At 41.0% G+C, this 20,521-nt stretch overlaps 1 protein-coding gene across 3 annotated transcripts in view; it reads left to right on the top strand.

Annotated features, from left to right (window-relative positions):
- The first annotated feature begins 226 nt into the window (after nt 1–226).
- Nucleotides 227–20,521, top strand: part of ntn2 (netrin 2) — a 46,242-nt gene continuing 25,947 nt past the window's right edge. Inside the window, exons 1-2 of one of the 3 annotated variants that reach the window (XM_011488108.4) lie at nt 227–343; nt 13,169–14,425. In XM_011488108.4, coding sequence (XP_011486410.1) covers nt 13,375–14,425 — 1,051 coding nt within the window. In that variant the 5' untranslated portion in view covers nt 227–343; nt 13,169–13,374. Of the gene's footprint in view, nt 344–1,356; nt 1,724–2,579; nt 2,812–13,168; nt 14,426–20,521 lie in introns of those variants that run through there. The other 2 variants (XM_004080338.5, XM_023949133.2) reach the window with 2 other exon arrangements.

The following is a 20,521-nucleotide window of genomic DNA, read 5'->3' as shown; positions in this document are numbered from 1 at the left end:
ACATCCCAAAAATATTTTCTAAGCCTCCTAGGACGACATTAAAAAAAAAAAAAAGGTTTCAAAATATAAACTCATTCATTTAAATGTAAAACATTACGCACACGGGACATTATATTTGCTTGATAAAATAGAATTAATACAACAATTATATTTGGTCTACCTTGGTTGTTTCGTCTTTTTGGAGCGTTCCCGGGACATTAATTAGAAAACTTGATGCAGGTGTGCCACTCCATTGTCACGCACATGCGCAAATGTGCTTCTGACGCTTTTGATGCTTAATTGGTGTGTCAGAATGCTTTCTGAGAACAACCAGGAGGTGACTCTTGTAGGAGCCGAAAACATGGTGCGTTATACATCAAGACCGAGCTGACATCACGCAGAAAAACAGAGGAGAATATTAGGAAATTATTGGTTCGGCTTTAAATGGAGCCAGGATGTAGTTGGTATTTGATTGACCACGACGCCTCCGTTATGGGCTCCCCGGTGAGGGCCGGAAGACTGCACCTACAATACGCAGGTCGCCACCTCCATGGAAGAAAAAAAACCCACTAAACAGCAGCTTTAAACTGTGCACATTTACTAAGCTATTTAAATGATTACATTAAACCTGATTTTTTTTTTATTTACTTATTTATTTTTGCGTTTTTAACCCAGAAGTTTGTTCTAATGTAGGGGTATGACGATTAATCGACTTGATCAGTGAATGGATTTATAATTTTTGATCCAGCCAGATAGATCTGTCAGAGCCAAGTAGTCAATCGAATCGCCCTTAACCCTTAAGAAATAATTAATATAATAATGGTATTACATTGATTATATAGCAATACTGGGAAATCCCATTTGGATTGAGACACCATGTTTATTTTACTAGCATAGGAATAAAACATGACTGAATCGCATCGTCAACCACAAATGAGGATATGATTTGAATCGTTAAACTGAATAGTTACACCCCTAGTTTCAATTAAACATGACGTAGCTGAAGACATATTGATTGGAGGTGGGCACCCATCCTGCTCAGGAATGACCTAAGTTAACGACTAAAGTTTTCCACTTTTTTACTTTGTGAATTAATCAACATACCCACTTTTTTTTAACTCTTGGCTCATGGCAACCCCCAGAATATGATGGATCATCAGTATGAGTACTGCGCTTTTGCCTCTTGCTTACGCGGACCGCTGAGCCTTTTCTGTTTCAACAGGTTCAACGACCACCAAATGACTGTAGAGTTCAGCAGAACACAACAGAGAGGCTAATGCGCATTGAGTGGAAGAAGCGCATTTATTAACCCTTTTAATTACCATCATTTCACAGATAATCCAAAATTAGGCAGAGCAGTTTCTCTCCTTTTCTCTCAGTGTCTCTCTCTCACCGTCATCTCGGGCGCGCGCTCTCGCCGTCTTGCGCACATGGTTTGGAGAAATCTGGGATTGATTTTAATGGGGAGTAGCCTACCCGGGGCTCGTTTTACATATGGATGCAGTGGACAGCTTTCAGTTGAACGTCGGGCGCAGATGGATTCGGCGCGTCTGCTCCTTGTAACCATGTGGCGTTTGACTTTCTGATTGGAAAGCGGCGATCCTAAGGAAGACCAGACGCGTTAAGAGGACAGATATATGGCAAAAATGAAACAAGTCTTTGAATAGTGTGGATCTTTCGGATGTCTCTCAGCGGATTTTTTATACACACTTAAATAAATCACCATAAACGACCTGATCCTGGGGTAAGTTATTTTGCGGGTCACTGTGTCTTTTTGATTAATGCGCTCCCAGCGCGGTTGTGTTTATGCTCAGAGCAGATTTTAATTTTACGCACCACTTATCTTGAGAAGAGGAAAGTGACTCGCGGCGCTTGCTGTGACATGCTGTCTTTTGCCTGCTTTTAGCTGTGAAAGAAGGCAATCACTGGCATTTCTTTAATTAAAGGAGTGATTTTTCTTTATTTCTCTTTTTTAAGAAAATTTGATTTGCTGTGGTGAGCAGGATCAGAGCACTATGGGCAGGTGTACAAAACAAACGTGTGCATATATATATATATATATATATATATATATATATATATATATATATATATATACATACACACACAGTCTTTAAAATGTATCAAATATATATACATATTTACGGAAATATGTTAGGTTTTTGGATTATTGAGCATTCAGCTGTTGCTTTCGTAATGAAGTGTATTTTTTGGCACTGCTGGCAACATTAGTCCTTCTAATAATGATGAGCTCCACCCTCCCTAAGCTCATCCACCCCCTCCTGCTCCCACAGCTAAGAAAGAAAGCAAGAGTCCCATTCTGAATACTTATCTCAAGTGCTTCAATAGACTTAAAGTATGCCCCTAATGCACACAGAATTGGTGTCAGTCACTTGACCTACTTCTCACTTTCACCATAAATGACTGGGATTAGTCTATAAGGAATTATGGAATCCTCACTGCTAGTTACAGACACGAAAAAAAAAAATTAAATCGAGCCTGAGAGGAAGGTGGATGAGATATAAAATATCCATAAAGCAGCCATAGATTTTCTGCTTTGCAAGTTTGTATTGTGATTTAACTGTGTCATGCCTTTCTAGGCATCTAAAGTCACACGATGAGGATTTTGAACTGGAGCAACACTGCTCAGGTTATTCTATTTATTTATTTATTTTGCTCCTGACAGTGTTGGAATGAGCTATTGTGTTCAGTCTTTAGAAAGAGAAAGACAAGTTGACAGAAGTGAGGAAAGCTGCAGTAAAACCAGACAGGGTTTTTTTTTTCTTCCTTGAAAAACAGGATTCCTCAGGACCTTTGGCTCCATCCACCTGAGTGAGTAAAGTCAACACTTCCAATATATTTTTCTTGTGTGGTTGCAGGAGTTTCCCGGTGCAAAGTAATGTTACACCTCTCTTTCTGTCAGTCCACTTTCCTGGTTTTTGCTGGGTGTAACATCATCCACTCCTATGGGTAATTGCTTTGTCATTTTGGATAACTGACAGGAGGATAACAAAGTTTAAAACTGATGTAAGCAAATTTGCAAAGTATTAAATTATAACCACATGATGTCTTTAAATTATATATATAAAAAACACTATTATTTTTCTTATAGGTAATATCACTCCCTTTGTATTTTTAAACTTTTAAAACAACTAACACACCTTTTATTCTATGGATAACCATGTCTGCTTAAACTATATCATACTGCTAAACTAAGTGCACATGTGTGCACATATGTTCACTTTATGGTTTTACATGTAGCAGATTGAGTCAAAGCTGATCAAAGATGTAAGTGCTCTATTAGTAGAACAAAAATTGATCATTCTTAAACAATATTTCTGCCTATCTTTTCCCATTTGTGCAAGATCAGCAAGCAAAATGTTCATCCAATTTATAAATGTATCATCGCTTTCATCTTTTAAAATGCATTTACAAAAAAAAAATTGAGTGAAAGTTAGATGAACTCAAATCATTTCAGAGAAACCAGCATCCAGAGATCATATTCCTGTCATTGACATGAGTTCCTTTAAATCCTAATGCAAATTATGAAAGTTTGGAAAAAAATAATTTGTCTTTTATTTTATTTGAATCCTCACCACATAAAAATTCCCATGAACTCAAGTTGTCTCTTTGTCTGAAGAGGCCCTGGGGCAGACTCTCATGGTTTGTCTTGGAGCTTCCTGCACCCTGCCAGGCCTAGTTTAGTTAGCCACAGGTTTTGCCCAGATGCAGTGTGTGAGGTCCAAGTGTGTCTCTAAATAAGCCCAATTCTGTGTATTGATGAAAATGACATTGGTCTAGTAGTTTGCATGGACCAGTTTCTGTTTTTGCTGTTGTCTTTGTGCAGTGAACTTAATGCATGACCTCAGTTTATGCTGAAAGCATGCTCAGGTCTGCACATCTTTGTCACAATCCAAGAACCAGAACAAAGACAACTCCTGTTGAAGGGGGGCAAGCCCTCTGCTATTAAATAAATGGGTTATCGAGACCCAAGCCAAAAGACAGACTCTGAGATCCTTGGACTCTGACCTTTAACCTTTGGGTAAATTTCTGCTGTTGTGCTGTAAAATTGCTCAATGGGAATAGAAGAAGAACTTGCCCGAGTCTCAACATTCTTTACAGTTTTAACCTTTAAAGAACTTTGTGTGTTTAAGGGCAATGTACATAACCTTGCTGGCAATTAATAAAATAATTAGTGGTTTTCTCCCCATCTGAGTTCAAAGCCACTTGTGCTCTCTGCTGTGGGGTAGAGCTTGTTCTTGTGCAATGGAAAAAACAGGACTGTTTTCATGGTAAGGGGGCTTTTAGAGAAACCACTGCCCTGCCTACCGCAGCCAACCTTCAAAAGGACTTTTAAGGAGACTTACTTCAGCTCCTTTTTCTTGAATCCCTGTGAACCAGATACTTCCTCTTGTGTACAAGAACAACTCACCTGACCCTTGAGCTGCAGTCTGGTTGTGCTGACGTCCATGGGAAATGTTCAGTCAGGGAACCCTTACTCCATCATCGTGTACTGAAAATAGAACAATAGAGGAAGTGTAGCCTCTCACTATCTATTGTCTGTGTTTATTGTGTATGCAAACAAGCTGCTCGATGGTGGGTGGGTGTCTTTCTTTTCGCATCTTGACAGCACATGTAGTGCATTTAAAAAAAAAAAAGCATCAAATCATGACACGAGTTACTATAAATTCTTAGACTGCTTACTTCCAAATGCAACTTCCTGTCAGTTATATTATGACATAAGGCCTCATTTTTCATTTTGTAAAAAAATCATGCTGAAACTTTGGAAAGTTTTTCTTTTTTTGGAGTTTATTAAAAAAAAAAATTCTCCTTACGTCATCAGAGAATAGGACATTTATACATGCAATTTATCAGTTACTTTTTAAGACTTTTAATATATATCTAACTAAATATTTGAACACAATATACAGGTATTAAAAATTAATAAAGGGTACTTTGTTTATTGTTGCTGGATATGCATGTGAACCTTGCTTAACCTGAGTTTAATGAGTCACTAATGCATAAAAAATCTGCTTGGTCTTATCCTTTTTACCTTCCTAGCTTCAAGTTTTCTCACCAAAGACACCGAACCCTGCACTGATAGAAAAACATACCAAAACCTTCCGTATCAGCATTTTTCTTCTTTTTACCTTTGCATAGTAAAAATGAACATCAGCAGCTTAACACGGCTTCCTGTTGAAGTCTGTGAGAACTTGCCTGACCTTATATTCCACCTTTCTTCGTCTGACTTCTTCTCTCCCTCTGTTCAGTTCTGTATCAGGTTCTGTTGATTCAAACACTTAACCATCAGAGTTTGGGCCAGCTGTGTGGGCTTGGCCACAGAAGCTGCTGCTGCATTCCTCTGCTGGGTGTTTGGTGCTTTTTTCTCTCATGTCTTTTGAATACAAGTTAGAGAATATAGTAGATCCTGATTTTTTTTTTTTTAAATTTTTTTATCCAAGGCCTTACAGGCTGATTTCCAACTCAAATGTATTAAAGCAACAATTGAACTCATTTGTAATCATAAAAAAAAAGAAATAATAGTGAAGGGGAATGGCGGTTGCAATTTATCCTATTAAATCTTCATGGCGCTCACAGACCCACACACTGGCTTAACCTCTTGGAAGGCTTTAAAAAAATTTGTCAGTGATCTCCCAGCTAATGACACCCTCAGCTGTGAGAGTTGACCCCCTCCTGCCCTCCAGACTCCCCTGCTCCTCCTCCCCTCCTCCTCTGTGTTAATGAATGCCATCGAGGGTCTTGGAGTATCATTCTCTCCCACTTCCACACAAACGGCATAATTCTGATTGCTCCTGCAGAGACAGCTTCGTTCAGAGGGACCAGTCATATTTGACCTTGGCCACCCGAGACCTGTCCGTCACGCTAACTCACCCGGTCAGGCTTATTTTCTTATTAAATGCGAGTGTTCGTGTGTGTTTTTGAGAAGATTCAGTACTGCTCGTGAAGTTTAGAGCTGATATAGAATCCAGTATATAACTTGTGTACTAAAAGGGGAAACAAACAGCACAGCAGGTGTCTTTGCCTTTCTCCATTATCATTTGAAGCTTTCCCTGTTGAAATTTTTTGTTTTCAAAGAGATTCCCCTCCTGACAGCCTGCTTAGAACTCCACTCATCCCTGGGCAGCCAATAATAAACCCCTCAGGGAATGGAGTGCAGCAGACTGGAGGACTGCAGGGGCAGGATGGTCCCCAGCTTGCTGTCATCTGAGACCAGTAAACCAGAAGATCTCCCCAGTCCCCAGAGTCTGCCTAGCTCTCCTCCAGCATAAAGAGTTCCCACTTGGAGTACAAAGTGGCTCAGCTGTCCCTTTTGCTATCCTCACCTTACCTGGCTCCCTCCTCTTTACTTTAGCCAAATAAAGCCTCTCAGCAACTTCTGTTTTCCTAATCTGTGAACTCTGACAGACTTGAAAGAGAGACAGCTCAACATGGGATGATCTCCTGGTGACAGGGAGAAGCTGAAAAAACGTTCCCTGGAATGTGTCTGCTAAAACCAGCAGACCACCCTGTTATCTTCCCGCCTCTCACCCTGCCTTCCTGTTTCTCCCCATGTCCATCATCCCCCTTAATTTTTCATCTCTTCCTTTCCCCTGCTCCCATCATTTGTTTTTCTTTGCGGATTCTTAACACTGGCCTAAGTGGACTGGAAAAGCACAGGTTCTGTTTTTCCACCCCCACATATTTCATTTTCATCACTTACAAAAAAAATAATCTAGTAGTGTCCTAGCTAAACCTCCTCCTGCATGGTGATTTGCAGGATAAGCAGATGGCACTGGCAGTGTTTGGAGACATCATTAGCAGTGTGTGATGAAGCATAAGTGTGGTGGGAGGGCAGGGGTCAATGCTTTTCTAAAAACAAACCCAGCCAGCAGGTGTTCTACAAGTATTGATGCCATGTCAATAAATCAGCCAAATCAGAGAATCTTTATCTGAAGGAATTACCCAAATAATTTTAATAGGCAGAACACATATTTGATGGAGAGAAGAGTGCTTCCTAAAATGTCAGAAAAATGCTTTATTGTCCTCTGGGACGACAAATGCAGGCCAGCATTCCTGTTTGATGTTCATTGTCTTCCTCTGAAAGACAAGCATCTGTTGCTAATTGAATCACATTATTGAAAAGATAATTTATGCCCTCATTAATGGGAACGTGTCGCTGCTTAAGCTAACCAGGAACACTGATGTTGTTATTCCGCAACAGATTTGTAGCACTTGTAGGACCCTGTAGCTGCATTTTCACAGATTTCATTCCCTTAAGAAGTACAATTTCTGTGTTTTTAGATTAGATGGTAATCTTCCATGTTGCATCGCTTTCACGGGGGGGATCCTGTGTGCTATTAAACAGACGTGTCCCTGTTCTTTCTCTGTTGAACCAACACGCTCATCTGCTTGTTGCGCCTGAAAGCACCAGACCCTGAAGAGTATTCCAACAAGCCAAGAGGCACATGGGCCACACCATATTTAGTCATCCTAACAACCAACGCAGTCCTCCACCTCAATGTCTCCAGTGTGTTTCTCCCTCCATCACCCCTCATTAATTGCTTGTCTTCTTCATTCCATCTATGTCACTTTCCCTTTTTCCCTTTCCCTCTGCTATTTGTCTCTGTCCCTACACCCTAAAGACATTTCTGCTTTGGTTTCTTTTTGGTTTTTTTTTACTTGTCCTGTAAAACAATGGAGCAGACAGATGAGAGCTGAAGGTCTTTTGTGTTGGATAGTCAAGGTGTATATTTGTATAAATTCCATTCCTTTGTCTTTGTTTTTATTCATTTATTATATTTTATGTTTTTCATATATACAACGTATGTGTGTGTGTGTGTGTGTGTGTGTACATATATATACACAGTACAGACCAAACGTTTGGACACACCTTCTCATTCAAAGAGTTTTCTTTATTTTCATGATTATGAAAATAAAGAAAACTAATTACTAATAATTACATGTGTTAATTCATAGTTTCGATGCCTTCAGTGTGAATTAACACATGTACATGACAAAAAATATGAAACAATTGACAATATGTCATATTCTAGGTTCTCCATAGTAGCCACCTTTTGATTTGATTACTGCTTTGCACACTCTTGGCATTTTCTTGATGAGCTTCAAGAGGTAGTCACCTGAAATGGTCTGCCAACAGTCTTGAAGGAGTTCCCGGAGATGCTTAGCTATTGTTGGCCCTTTTGCCTTCACTCTGCGGTCCAGCTCACCCCAAACCATCTTGATTGGGTTCAGGTCCGGTGACTGTGTAGGTCAGGTCATCTGGGACAACATCCCATAACTCTCCTTCTTGGTCAAATAGCCCTTACACAGCCTTGAGGTGTATTTGGGGTCATTGTCCTGTTGAAAAATAAATGATGGTCCAACTAAACGCAAACCGGATGGAATAGCATGCCGCTGCAAGATGCTGTGGTAGCCATGCTGGTTCAGTATGCCTTCAATTTGGAATAAATCCCCAACAGTGTCACCAGCAGAGCACCCCCACACCATCACACCTCCTCCTCCATGCTTCACGGTGGGAACCAGGCATGTAGAGTCCATCCGTTCACCTTTTATGCGTCACACAAAGTCACGGTGGTTGGAACCAAAAATCTCAAATTTGGAGTCATCAGATTTCCACTGGTCTCATGTCCATTTATTGTGTTCTTTAGGCCAAACAAGTCTCTTTTGCTTGTTGCCTTTCTTTAGCAGTGGTTTCCTAGCAGATATTCTACCATGAAGGCCTGATTCACACAGTCTTCTTTGAACAGTTGTTGTAGAGATGTGTCTGCTGCTAGAACTCTGTGTGCCATTGACCTGCTCTCTACTCTGAGCTGCTGTTAACCTGCCATTTCTGAGGCTGGTGACTCTGATGAACTTATCCTCCGCAGCAGAGGTGACTCTTGGTCTTCCTTTCCTGGGGCGGGCAGCATGTGTGTGAATGTGTGTGTGAATGTGTGTGTGCATGGGTGAATGGGACTGTGACTGTAAAGCGCTTTGGGCCTTCGTAAGAAGGTAGAAAGCGCTATATAAGTATACGCCATTTACCATTTAGCATGTGAGCCAGTTTCTTTGTAGTGAAAAACATTTCAGGTGACTACCTCTTGAAGCTCATCAAGAGAATGCCAAGAGTGTGCAAAGCAGCAATCAAATCAAAAGGTGGCTACTTTGAAGAACATAGAATATGACTTATTTTCAGTTGTTTCACACTTTTTTTTGTCATGTATATAATTCCACATGTGTTAATTCATAGTTTTGATGCCTTCAGTGTGACTCTGCAGTTTCCATAGTCATGAAGATAAAGAAAACTCTTTGAATGAGAAGATGTGTCCAAACTTTTGGATATATATTTATATATATAAAATATTTTTTTACAGAGGGAAGAGAGAGGGGAAAAGTGTGAAGAAAAGAAAGGGGGGGGGGAGTTAAAGGAAAAAAGAGAAGGTAAGAGGATATGAGTGCTAAACTGTTAATTTGAGTAGGTTAGTATTTTAAGCTTTACAACGTTTATACTAGATATCCTGGAAACCCAAATCTTACATCCAAGAGTGAAATTCTGACACTAAGATAAGCGGAAGATATCTGTTGCGTCCATCAATACACTGTGGGTTGGGAGCGAGGGATGATGCAGACGGGGAGCAGTGCGACGGTCTGCACATGCAGTGGGGGTGGAGATGCAAGCACGGTGCCAAAGTGTACCATGTGTTCATAAGGTGGACCAGATCCTCCACAGCCTGACTGGCCAGACCAGGAGAGAGGGCGTGGGAGACCCCGGACTCTGGAGCACCCCTGGTGCAAGGACCCACGCAGCCCCGAGCGAGGGAGACCACCCACCCACCCGGCCAGGTGCAGAGGAGCACCATGGAGCACGGGTAACCCAGGCGTCAGGCCCCAAAGCTACAGGGCATGCGCGCTCAGCGGTACCGGACGATAGCCATTGGGGCCAGGACCCAGAGGACCCAGGAGATGCAGACCACCCAGCCGTAGTCACCTCAGGCCAGAGAAGGCCTAGGCGCTCGATGCGGGCAGCGCAAAGATCACGACGCAACCACAGCTCCACCCCTACCCCTCCACATACTACACTATCCTTCTACAACCCTCCCTCACCTTCCTCAACCCCTCTTCCTGTATTCGTGCCCATTGCCCTCCCCATCCTGCAGAGGGGAGGGAGAAACTTCTGAAGCACTTGTGAAAAAAGGCAAATTAGAAATATCTAGGTTATCACAGAATTGTGTAATTTGTTCTTCCGTTTGTCTAGGCAAATCAATGCTGTTGAGAAATTTACTAATGCCATGCTCAGAATGATCTATTTGGATGAGTAAAGGGATTGACGCTCCAAGATTTCTCTGGGGAACTGATCATCCACCCTGAAGTCGGTCCCCCGGAGCTCCCTTCCACAACGCCTCACCACTACTTTCTTCTTATGGAACACGAACTTAGCCACGATGGGTCTTGCCCTCTTACTCCCTGGTCTTGTGCTCCCATGCGGTGCACACGGTGAAAGTTGATGGACTTAACTTTCTCCTCTGGATGCTTAAGCTGGATCTGGATGAAGCTTTTAATTTTTCCCCTGCACTTTCTTCTGCCGTTTCTTGTACTCCCATGACCAGCAGGTTTTCACACATTGACCTCGACTGAAGATCCAGAATGGTGTTTTTGATCTTCTTGTTTTTATCAGAGAGTTGGCTAATTCCATCAACAAGGGATTTTACAGAATCTCTTAGCGCTTACTTCTCTGCTGTCAAAGTTTCCACTTGTTGCTGGGAGAAATCCAGAGAATCCTTAACATCTTGGAATTCCCAATGAAGGATCTCCAGGAGGGAAAGACTGCTGTTGAAGCTGGATAACTTAGTATTGATCCTAAGAAGCAAATCCCACGTGGTGGACTCAAACTGTGTCTTCAGTGGAGAAGCTTCCAGGGATTCCTCTGGATGGGTCCACTTGCTGGAGGAAGCAGACATACCTGGCTGGATGGTTTTTCCCATAAATAAGTGCTCGTTGTCGATGTAGCACGTCAGGCAAGCCAGACCCTCCTCACTCCTCTCCAGGACGGTCTGGATTTTCCCTCTGTAAACCCGAGGTAAAATGTAACACTGAATCGTTGCGATTATTTAAAAAAAGGGTGGAGAAAAGAGATGTTGCTTGGTTTGTTTTAGTTTTCAGGAGTAGATCATCGTATTTTCCATCAAGGTCTCAGACAGATCCTTGGTGACCACTGCTTCTTGTGGTCCCAGAAGTCGGGAAAAAAAATTGTCGTGGTCTCTACAGTTTTCTTTTTTTTACTGTGGGACCTTCTTGTCCTCCTCCTTCACATCATCTCTTCATTTAGTCGATTTTTTTTCTTTTTTTACCTGTGCTACATCCTCCTCATCCAAGCCTACACACCTACCATCTCCTTCCAGTGTTCATCTGAATCCTTTGTTTCTGGGGAGCAGGGTTCAGAAGTTAATGAGTTCCTAATTCTATGAGCCCTCTCCCCATGACCTTCACAGTGGGCGCTGAGCCTGCCAGCTTTACCATACACAACCTTTTGATAGAGAGCTTTGCCTAATCAACTGCCATCTGTGTGCCCACTTTGACCTCTTTGTCCTAAGACTCATAAATGTTTGGCAACCTTTATCAAAAGCAGCAGTAAATAATATACTGTAAATATATTTTCTTCTTTTCTTTATGTTTGGTGAACATCTTTTTTGGCAAGTAAAACATTTTTTTAAATGTGTTATATGAGTTATTAATAAACTGCTAATTCTTTGACTGGATCCATACCGAGATTTTGTCGACTGAACTTAGTTTGAAATAAAGTGAGCAAAGATGAACTGCAAAACAATTGCTCAAAATCCTGAGGCTATAAGTTGTTTTTAAGATGTAAGTCTAAGGATTTCTTTAGAGTTTTATGTTTTTTTCTTAAACTTTAGGCTCCGCCTGCCATCTCTTGGATGTCAGACATTAACGTCTCATCACTTAATCCAAAAATCTCCATACTGTTCAGTCAGTTGAGCAAAATTTGCCAAATGCCTGTGGAAGTGGAAATTTTACATTTATTAGCCCATATCCTTCTTTTAAAGTTGTTGGCTGTTGTGCCTAAAAGTTCTTGGCCTGGTCTCCTCGTGGCTGAAGTGAGGCAGTTTAATGTTCCATTAAAAATGCAAAGAAATGCTGCAGTTTAGGAGAAAGTGCTTGTTAGAAGTTGATTTTTTTTAAGTTGAATGCACATCGTGTTGAGGACTTGACTTTGAAGTGAAACAGAGTTTGACTCTAATGCAATACCTGAGTATGAAAAGGGTCCAGCAAACCTTGAATGATGTGCAATGCTTTTAGTGCTTTCTTTGCTCTGAGTCTCTTTGTATCAGTCTTATTCGGTGGGACACGTAACCTCCAGTATAGGTAGCATCTGAGTCTGCAATTTAGATAGCAGCACTTTTAAGTTTAGCCACAAGGCAAAATCGGGGAAAAAGTCAAATAAGTGAAATATCACGATATTTTATTTTCCAATGCTGGTATCGATTTCAAATGCGACCACAACAACTTTTTGGGAGTTTTTATTGTTTTAGTGTTTTACTTTTGTGTTCCAGTTAAACTCTGGACCACTCGTTAGCAGCACACCACATTGAGTCTCTTTCAGCAGTTTGCCAGCTCCATCTTGTGGTAGATGTCCCCTCATTAATCTCATGGTTGTGTGGACACTAAACATGGCCGAGAATGAGAATGTTATAAGAGGGGCTCAGTGGTTTTTACATATGAAATGTTTATTAGTATTCAGTTTTTCAAAATTATTCTCTTTTAAAAATGGTTGTAAATTGTCTGTTACAGTCTTGGGACATGTTGAGAACTATCGTATTGTAACACATTTCGTGATACACATTGTATCACCGGGCTCTTGCAGATACACAGCCCTAGTTATGACCTAAAAAATAACTTGAAATCAAAGCACAACAATTAAAAACCACCAAATATTTTCCTTCCAAGTGCTCAACCTTTCTCTTGGGCATTTAGTTTTACTTGGGCTTTTAGGTTAATGCAGACTGGAAAAAAACCTTTTATGAATTACTTTATAAGGAAAGAACTCCTTTTTTGATTTTAAGGACATATTTCCAACATATGTAGCGGATTGTGATCACTTTCCATTGTGTCTCCTATTATGGTAAAATATTTCTATGACATAGAGTTTTCTGTTTCTTTTTCTGTCTTTCAGGAAAGACTGTGGCCAGCCTGGAGTGAAGGGTCACTGAGCTCAGACACTCTCCTTCCATTTATTCAGAATTATACAATATACTGGCAGAAATCTTACACACATTTCCCCAGAGTTACACATTCAGGCTGTGCACAGAGAATCCCCCAGCTACAGCATTTATACTTGCAAAAGTGAGGAAACAGTTAGACACAGGCCCTTTGAGCAGAATGAGGGTACCTTGGAGGTGCCTGCTGGGCCTGTTTCTCCTAGTAAAGTCAGTCTCCCCCCACAGCCCCACCAGTCCATTTGCAGGACAGCAGACTCCTCTAGACCCCTGCTATGACGAAACGGGCACAGCTCGTCGCTGCATCCCTGAGTTCATCAATGCTGCCTTTGGCAAGGAGGTGATGGTGTCCAGTGTCTGTGGCAGGCCGCCATCCAGATCCTGCAGCGTAGTGGAGCGCGGTGATGAACGGCCTTCTGTGCGCACATGCCAAATCTGTGATGCAGCTGACCCCCGCCGTGCCCACCCTGCGTCCTACCTCACTGACCTCAATTCAGCCCACAACCTCACCTGCTGGCAGTCTGAGAATCTGAACACCTCTCCTCACAACGTGACTCTCACTCTCTCGCTGGGTAAAAAGTTTGAGATCACATATGTCAGCTTGCAGTTTTGCTCTCCAAGACCCGAATCCTTGGCCATATACAAGAGCATGGATTATGGAAAAACCTGGATGCCCTACCAGTTTTACTCCTCTCAGTGCAGGCGTATGTACAATAAACCAAACAAAGCAACTATTACTAAACAGAACGAGCAGGAGGCGCTTTGCACAGATGGCCACACTGACCTGTACCCACTCTCTGGAGGACTTATTGCTTTCAGTACTCTGGATGGACGACCTTCAAGTAAAGACTTTGACAACAGCCCAGTCCTCCAGGACTGGGTCACTGTCACTGACATCCGTGTGGTCTTTGGTCGGCCCCAGCTTTCCCGGGAGTTTGTGTTGGGAGCTGGAAGCAACAACGGTGGAAGGGACGATGACCCCGTGGCAGTAACGTCCACCCTGTCAACATATTTCTATGCAGTAGGAGACTTCCAGGTGGGCGGGAGGTGTAAATGCAACGGTCATGCTTCCCGCTGTTTGAAAGACAAAGAAGGCAAACTGGTTTGTGACTGTAAACACAACACAGAGGGGCCTGAATGTGACCGCTGCAAGCCATTTCACTATGACCGGCCATGGCAGAGGGCCAACGCTCGAGAGGCTAACGAGTGTCTGCGTAAGTGTTCTTCCTTTTCTTACATTTTGATACACTTTCAAGCATTTGCTATTCTAAGTGCTTTCAATCGGACAAACAGAAACTGAATAGAATTCCTCAAAATATTTGCTTAAGACAGTGATTTAGTTGGAAGTCTGCGTTCAAGCCATATTCTCTCTTGCATGAAATAGGAGACTAACTGTGTCATACAAAGTGAAATACACTAAAGCTACTGAAAATATCACATTTCTTAGCTCTGTGTTTTAGTTGCACCAGTTTACGGAAATCCATGTGGAGCTTCTGTTTTGTTCATTTAAAGTTTAACTGCTTTAAAAAGTACATGTTTTTTTGTGTTTTTGACATGATCCTGTGACATTTGTCTAATAATAGAGGACATATAAAGAAAATTATGCTTAAAATTGTGGTTCTAAGTATTTCTTTATGCAAATAGTTCTGAATCAAGAGGAGACAAGATTATGCTGTAAACAGATTAATGACAGCGCAACAGTCCCACCCACAACTCAGGTAAATTCTGATGAACTCCTGCATAAACTACGTGCTTCAAAACAGCACAAGTTTTTAAAAATATTTTTTGGGTTAAAACAGCATAATCATAATTAAACAAATGGAAACACTTTTAAAATAGATCAAAAGATGACCAGCTTGGGACTCTAGAAATGATGCAAATAAGTAGAAAGTGCCACAGGGAAAAAGACTAGAGGCAAAATTTATTAGTTTATTTATTTTTTGTTTAACCTTTATTTACCCAGGAAATGTCCTATTGATATTAAGAATTTATTTTTCAAGGGAGTCCTGGCTGGGGGGAAACAATAAATCCCATTTACAATGAAAATGTGAACATTTAAAATGTAAAATAAAAAAATGAGAGCTTATGTAAAACAGGTACAGTTAAAAGTGACTTTCTCCTCCAATCTCAGCCTAGATTTAAAAATATTCAGAGGAGTGAGTTCTTTTAATTTCCAGCTTTGTTGTAGAGTGTTCCATGTGAAGGGGTCAGAAAAGACAAAAGCCTTTTTCCCCAGGTCTGTATGGGCAAATGGAACAGCGAGCAACAGATGGTCATTGGAATGCAGTTCATATGATTCAACAGTCCTCATCTTGATCAACCTGCATAAAGTAGGAAGGTAAAAGTCCAATAAGAGATTTGTAAATAAAAATGCACCAGTGTGTGAACCTCCTGGTGGATAGAGAAGACCATCCCACTTGAGAGTACAGTTTAAAATGATGAGTCGAGGGCTTAGTTCTCAAAGCAGCATGATACACAGAATCATGGGTCAAGGCAATAAATAATTGTGTCATCGGCATAAAAATACATGTTTGCATCGGACACATTTTGACCTATGTCATTAATATACATGACAAATAGGAGGGGTCCCAATACAGAACCCTGTGGCACGCCCTTGTGTACATTTAAGAATGCAGAGTACATGTAACATAAAAACAAATATCTGTTTGTTTTTCAAGTCTTTTAGAATTTAAGACAGTTTTTGTTTATGTCCATAGACAGCATTGGGCTAGAATCCAAACTAAAGGGGTTCCTGATTATATCATCAGAATGGACTTTACAATTCAGTCTGCATCCAATCCAAGAGAAATTAAATCACCAGTGTGTGACTACACACATCTACCATCGGTCCATCATTGAATGAAACTGCTATATTATAATATTCAAAGTGCTGGAGCCTAACCCGGCTGGATAAGAGTTTACCAGTGATGCCACAGATTATTATGTTGCTGCCTAAGCGCTCCCTCTGTGTGTTGACATAATCTTTGATTGGCGCATTGCATTTACTTCTAACCATAACTGCTTTCTACAGATTTACAGATTGTAGATTATGAAAACATCTCGACCCGTTAGCACACTCCTGCAGCTAAGTAATCCAAGATAATTACTTGGCAATGTTTGCTTTACCTCAAACTATGTTCACTAAATGTCATCCAGATTTGTTCTGAAAGCTTGCCAAGAAAACTACAGCTGTTTTTGGGTCGATTTAGTAAAATTGATCATTTTTGTTTTGAAATAAAGCGAAATCTCAACAGATGAAAGGCTTTCCGTGTAAGTCAATAAATTAATGTTTTGGGCATTCGAAGAATTTGAGAAAGCCAAAGTTTGTATTTGCAGAAATTGGTCTGATTAAAATCAAAGCCTTTTTTCTTTTCATGAAATTGAATTTGTGCAGAAAAAAGCCTATTAGAAAATGTCCTTGTTATAAAATAAATGGCAATGAAATTAAATAAAAGAAAAGGACACAAAGTGTAAACACTAAAAAATAGTGTAATTTTCCAACATGGACTCAACAGTGGCAGGTTTGTTTAAAGGGTCCATAGCGACAGAAACAAAAGGAAACAAAACTCACTTTACCTTTGGAACAGCCAACCCATCCATCCTTTTCTTTATTACTTGGAAATCTCCCATGCCAAACTCCCTTTGGCTTCTCACGCGTCTTCTTGATTTATGTAACTTACAGTCACATGCAAGAACACACACACACACCTTTAACAATATCCTGTCAATCCCCCTGTGTTTTTGCTTATACTTCTGCACACACCCTTTTTTAAACGCCTTGTAACCATTTCTGGTGTTACACCCCTTTCCCGTAGACCTCTTCTCTGAGGGATTGATATGTCACCGGCCAACTCCAATGACCTAATACCAAGTTTGATACAGTGTGCTGAATTTCCTTTACTTCTTACAAGCCATCCATAGATGCCAAAAAGGTTATTCCCCATTGTCCTGGAATTTCATGTTTCAAAGCTTTTTTAGAACCATTTCCTTTATAACTGCTTCCATTACATTCTTAAAATGGCAGGGGAGTCTTGAAACACTTTAAAAAGAAATAATATACCCTTAAAAAAAGTCACCAGTGCTTTTGCTCTTCATTTGCTTGTTTTTCTTTCTGACTAAGTGTGCAAATGGGGCTGAAGAGGGAGCCCTGAGGCATGCCACTGTTGAAGGGAGGCGTGGGGCTTAGAATGGAAAAGAGGGTCATGTTATAAACAGGCAAAGATTCCCTTGGTACCACAAGTCTTCACAAGGTCCTGAGAGGGCTTAGGTTCAATGGAAAGCACTAAAGATCCTGATCCTTTGTAGTGTGGTGACAAATGTCAGCTGTTTTGAATTTGGTTGATTATTCAGAAAATAAGTGGATGACCAGTATTTTACACCCTATTTGCAGATCAGTTAATCTTTTGTGCATATTTCTCACCCAAAATTTATTAAATCTTTTTTATGAGCACAAAAAATTATTCTGTTCAGCTGAATAATTTGATAGTTTTGGGATTTTTCCCAATAATTTTCACTTCACCCTCAAACCAAGACTTCTGTTTGGCTCTTCTCTCTCCAGATACAAGTTATTCATCCCTTCTTACCTTGCTAAAGCAAGTCTTGTAACAAAGCATTTATGGAGATAGGCGTGCGCAAAAAGCTTGTGATTTATCTACACCACACTCAAAACAGAGAATTGGGAGGATGAGAGCTTTTCAACTGTTGTGTAATTTTCCTTTATGGTGGCACTCACTGTGTAAAAACATGAAGCTCTGTCAGGTATGTGGAAAGAAAATAAAAATACACTACCGTGTCTAGCAATTGAAGAACCTGAGAAGTCATGAAGCTCTGTGCCAAAGTCCTAGCATAAGTTAAAGAGGCCTCTTGTAGACAATCTGAAGGAGATGATAATTTATAGTTATGTGGTCATTTCAGACCCACTTGGTTGTATCATCAAGCTGCTCTGCTCAGCAGCCCTTCCTTTCCCTAATTTGTACTCAAACTGCAGGAAGTCCAAAGCTCTGCTGTGGGACTCCAGAAGCTCAAGGCCAGACAACATCCAACCCTAATGGAATAACCTAGCCAGGCCTGTTTCCAGTATTGCACCTGGCACACTGGTGTGCATTCATAGCATTAAATACAAAGGTCACGTAAAAACTGAATTGCCGTTTCATCTGGCGGGCCAGGAATGCAGGTGGACTGTGGCTGGTGGAGCTGGGTGTTCCTATTTTGCTGCAGTGTTTGGGTGTGGTGCGGAATATTTTTTGTAGTACCTGCTTGATTGATATGGGGGTCTGCTTTACAAAAAGATTCAAGACGTGAATTTTTATTAACCAAACATGTATCAACCGCAGAAGCTTGTTTTACATCAGATCATGTCATCGCATGCAGAAAGCCCGACAAAAGGAGGTAATTCATCTTAAAAAGTTGTATGTAAGTACTGGATGATGTCTGTTAGAATGATGAAACAATGAAATAGGAGTTTTTTAGAGGATCTGATGAGCAAAGTGGACGGGTTTTGCCGTTAAAAGCACATTCAAGCTTTTAAGGGGAGTTATAGGGCTCAACCTCTGTTTCTTAGAAGCTGAAATTAGAGGGACCTTGACAGATGGGTTTCCTCAGAAAAGCATTGTGTTCCAGCAGTTCTCTGTGTGTGTGTGTGTGTGTGTGTGTGTGTGTGTTTGTGCGTGTATGCGTGCGTGCGTGTCAGGGGGAGCATATGCCCAGGACCATGGCACAGATGAACCTTTCAGATCTGCATGACAGAACTAAAAAGCCTAAATACCACAGAAGTACAAACTCTTCTTTTCATTCTTGCTCTTTTCAATTCCCTCGCTGACAAGGGACAGATGGTTATTCAGTGCTGATTAGAATTTCAAAATAGCGCCCCCTCCCCTCCAGTCCACCATTACCACTCCCTAACTGAAGGGCAAGCAGGGGTCAGGCCCATGTTCCAGTCATAGGGCAAATTCATCAAGGCGTTTTTTTTTTAGGCTTTGCAATTGAAGAATAACCTCACAGTCAAACATGCCACACTTAAAATGAAGGCAGTTTGTGAGGTTGGAGAGTTTATGCAACACAAAGAGCACAAGATATAATAGTTTCTCAATCGATGTGCTTGAAGGTGGGGGGTTGTGTGTTGCTGTTCTTGCAACATGGTGATGTTTGGTCCTGAAAAAACTAATCTCTTGAGAGTTTCTCAGGAGGATACAGCTATACAGTTCACAACATAAAACTGTTTTCATCTGTCCCTGGGGGACATCAGAACACAAATTGATGGTAAGCAAGGATGGACTTTTAAATGTTAGACCTACTTAAATGTTATGGCTTGCATGTATGTTATGTGTTCTCTCCTTAACTGAAAACGTCTAAAAAGGCCTCCACCTCAGATGGATGTCTCAGGAGGATAAGGGAGAACCAACACTCAATTACTTACAGAGCGACTCTGAAATTAGCAGGAGTTGTTAATGTGTGCGTGCTTGTGCTGAAGGGGGTGGCTGGGCCAACGAAAGTGATTTGTGAAAAAGAAACCTCTAGTGCTTTCACATAATTACACAGCCGCAGAATGTTGTTTGAAAATCACTCCTTGGGGGAAGTTAGCACAGGACTAAAGAGCCACAGGATCACCAAGAGAGATACGGTGTTCAACATTTTTAAAGGTTTGTATTTTTAGGGCTAAATCATGGGGTTTTCCATTTCTTATTTGTCTATTTTCCCCCTCATAAGTGCTTAACATTTAGTAATTGGCCAACCCTCAAGGGTCTGGTGCTCTTCTCATTCCGCAATTGAGAACAAATATTGTGCAACAAAGATTTAGAAAAGCAAAGTATCAAATTACAACACTATATCTGTGAGGTTTAAATGCTGGATTGTTTAATAGTTTACTCTTTGCCTGCCACACACACATTTTTTTAATTCTTTCTGCGTGGAAAGGCTTCCCCATTCATATTTGTGAGCCCCATGGGATTTGATGGTGTTTTAATTCCACTGTCAAAGCAAACTGGTGAAGCTGCAGTGTGCCCACCCTGCTCTCCCAGACCCACATTTACCGTCTCTGACAGATGGTAGCAATCACTTCCCAAGGTGCACATCACCGCCGGCGCTCTCTTTCTCTCTGTTCATGTGTAACTGACTCTTGTCAAAAATTAACTCCTTGTCGGGACATTTCCAGTCTGCTAATTTTTGTTACGTGCGCTCTTGGTTTTGCTGATATCAGCCTTTTTCTTGTTGTGTTCAAATCACTGTTTTTGGCTGCATCTGCATAAAAACATGTACTTTGTGGTTGTTTGCTTATATTGGGGGTGGCAGCCGTGAGATTGCTGCTTGTTCTC

The sequence above is a fragment of the Oryzias latipes genome, chromosome 19, assembly GCF_053564925.1.
Source record: "Oryzias latipes strain Hd-rR chromosome 19, Olatipes_Hd-rR_3.1".
NCBI lineage: Eukaryota > Metazoa > Chordata > Actinopteri > Beloniformes > Adrianichthyidae > Oryzias > Oryzias latipes.
Note: the sequence above shows the minus strand (reverse complement) of the source record. Positions and strands in the feature narration are given on the sequence as shown.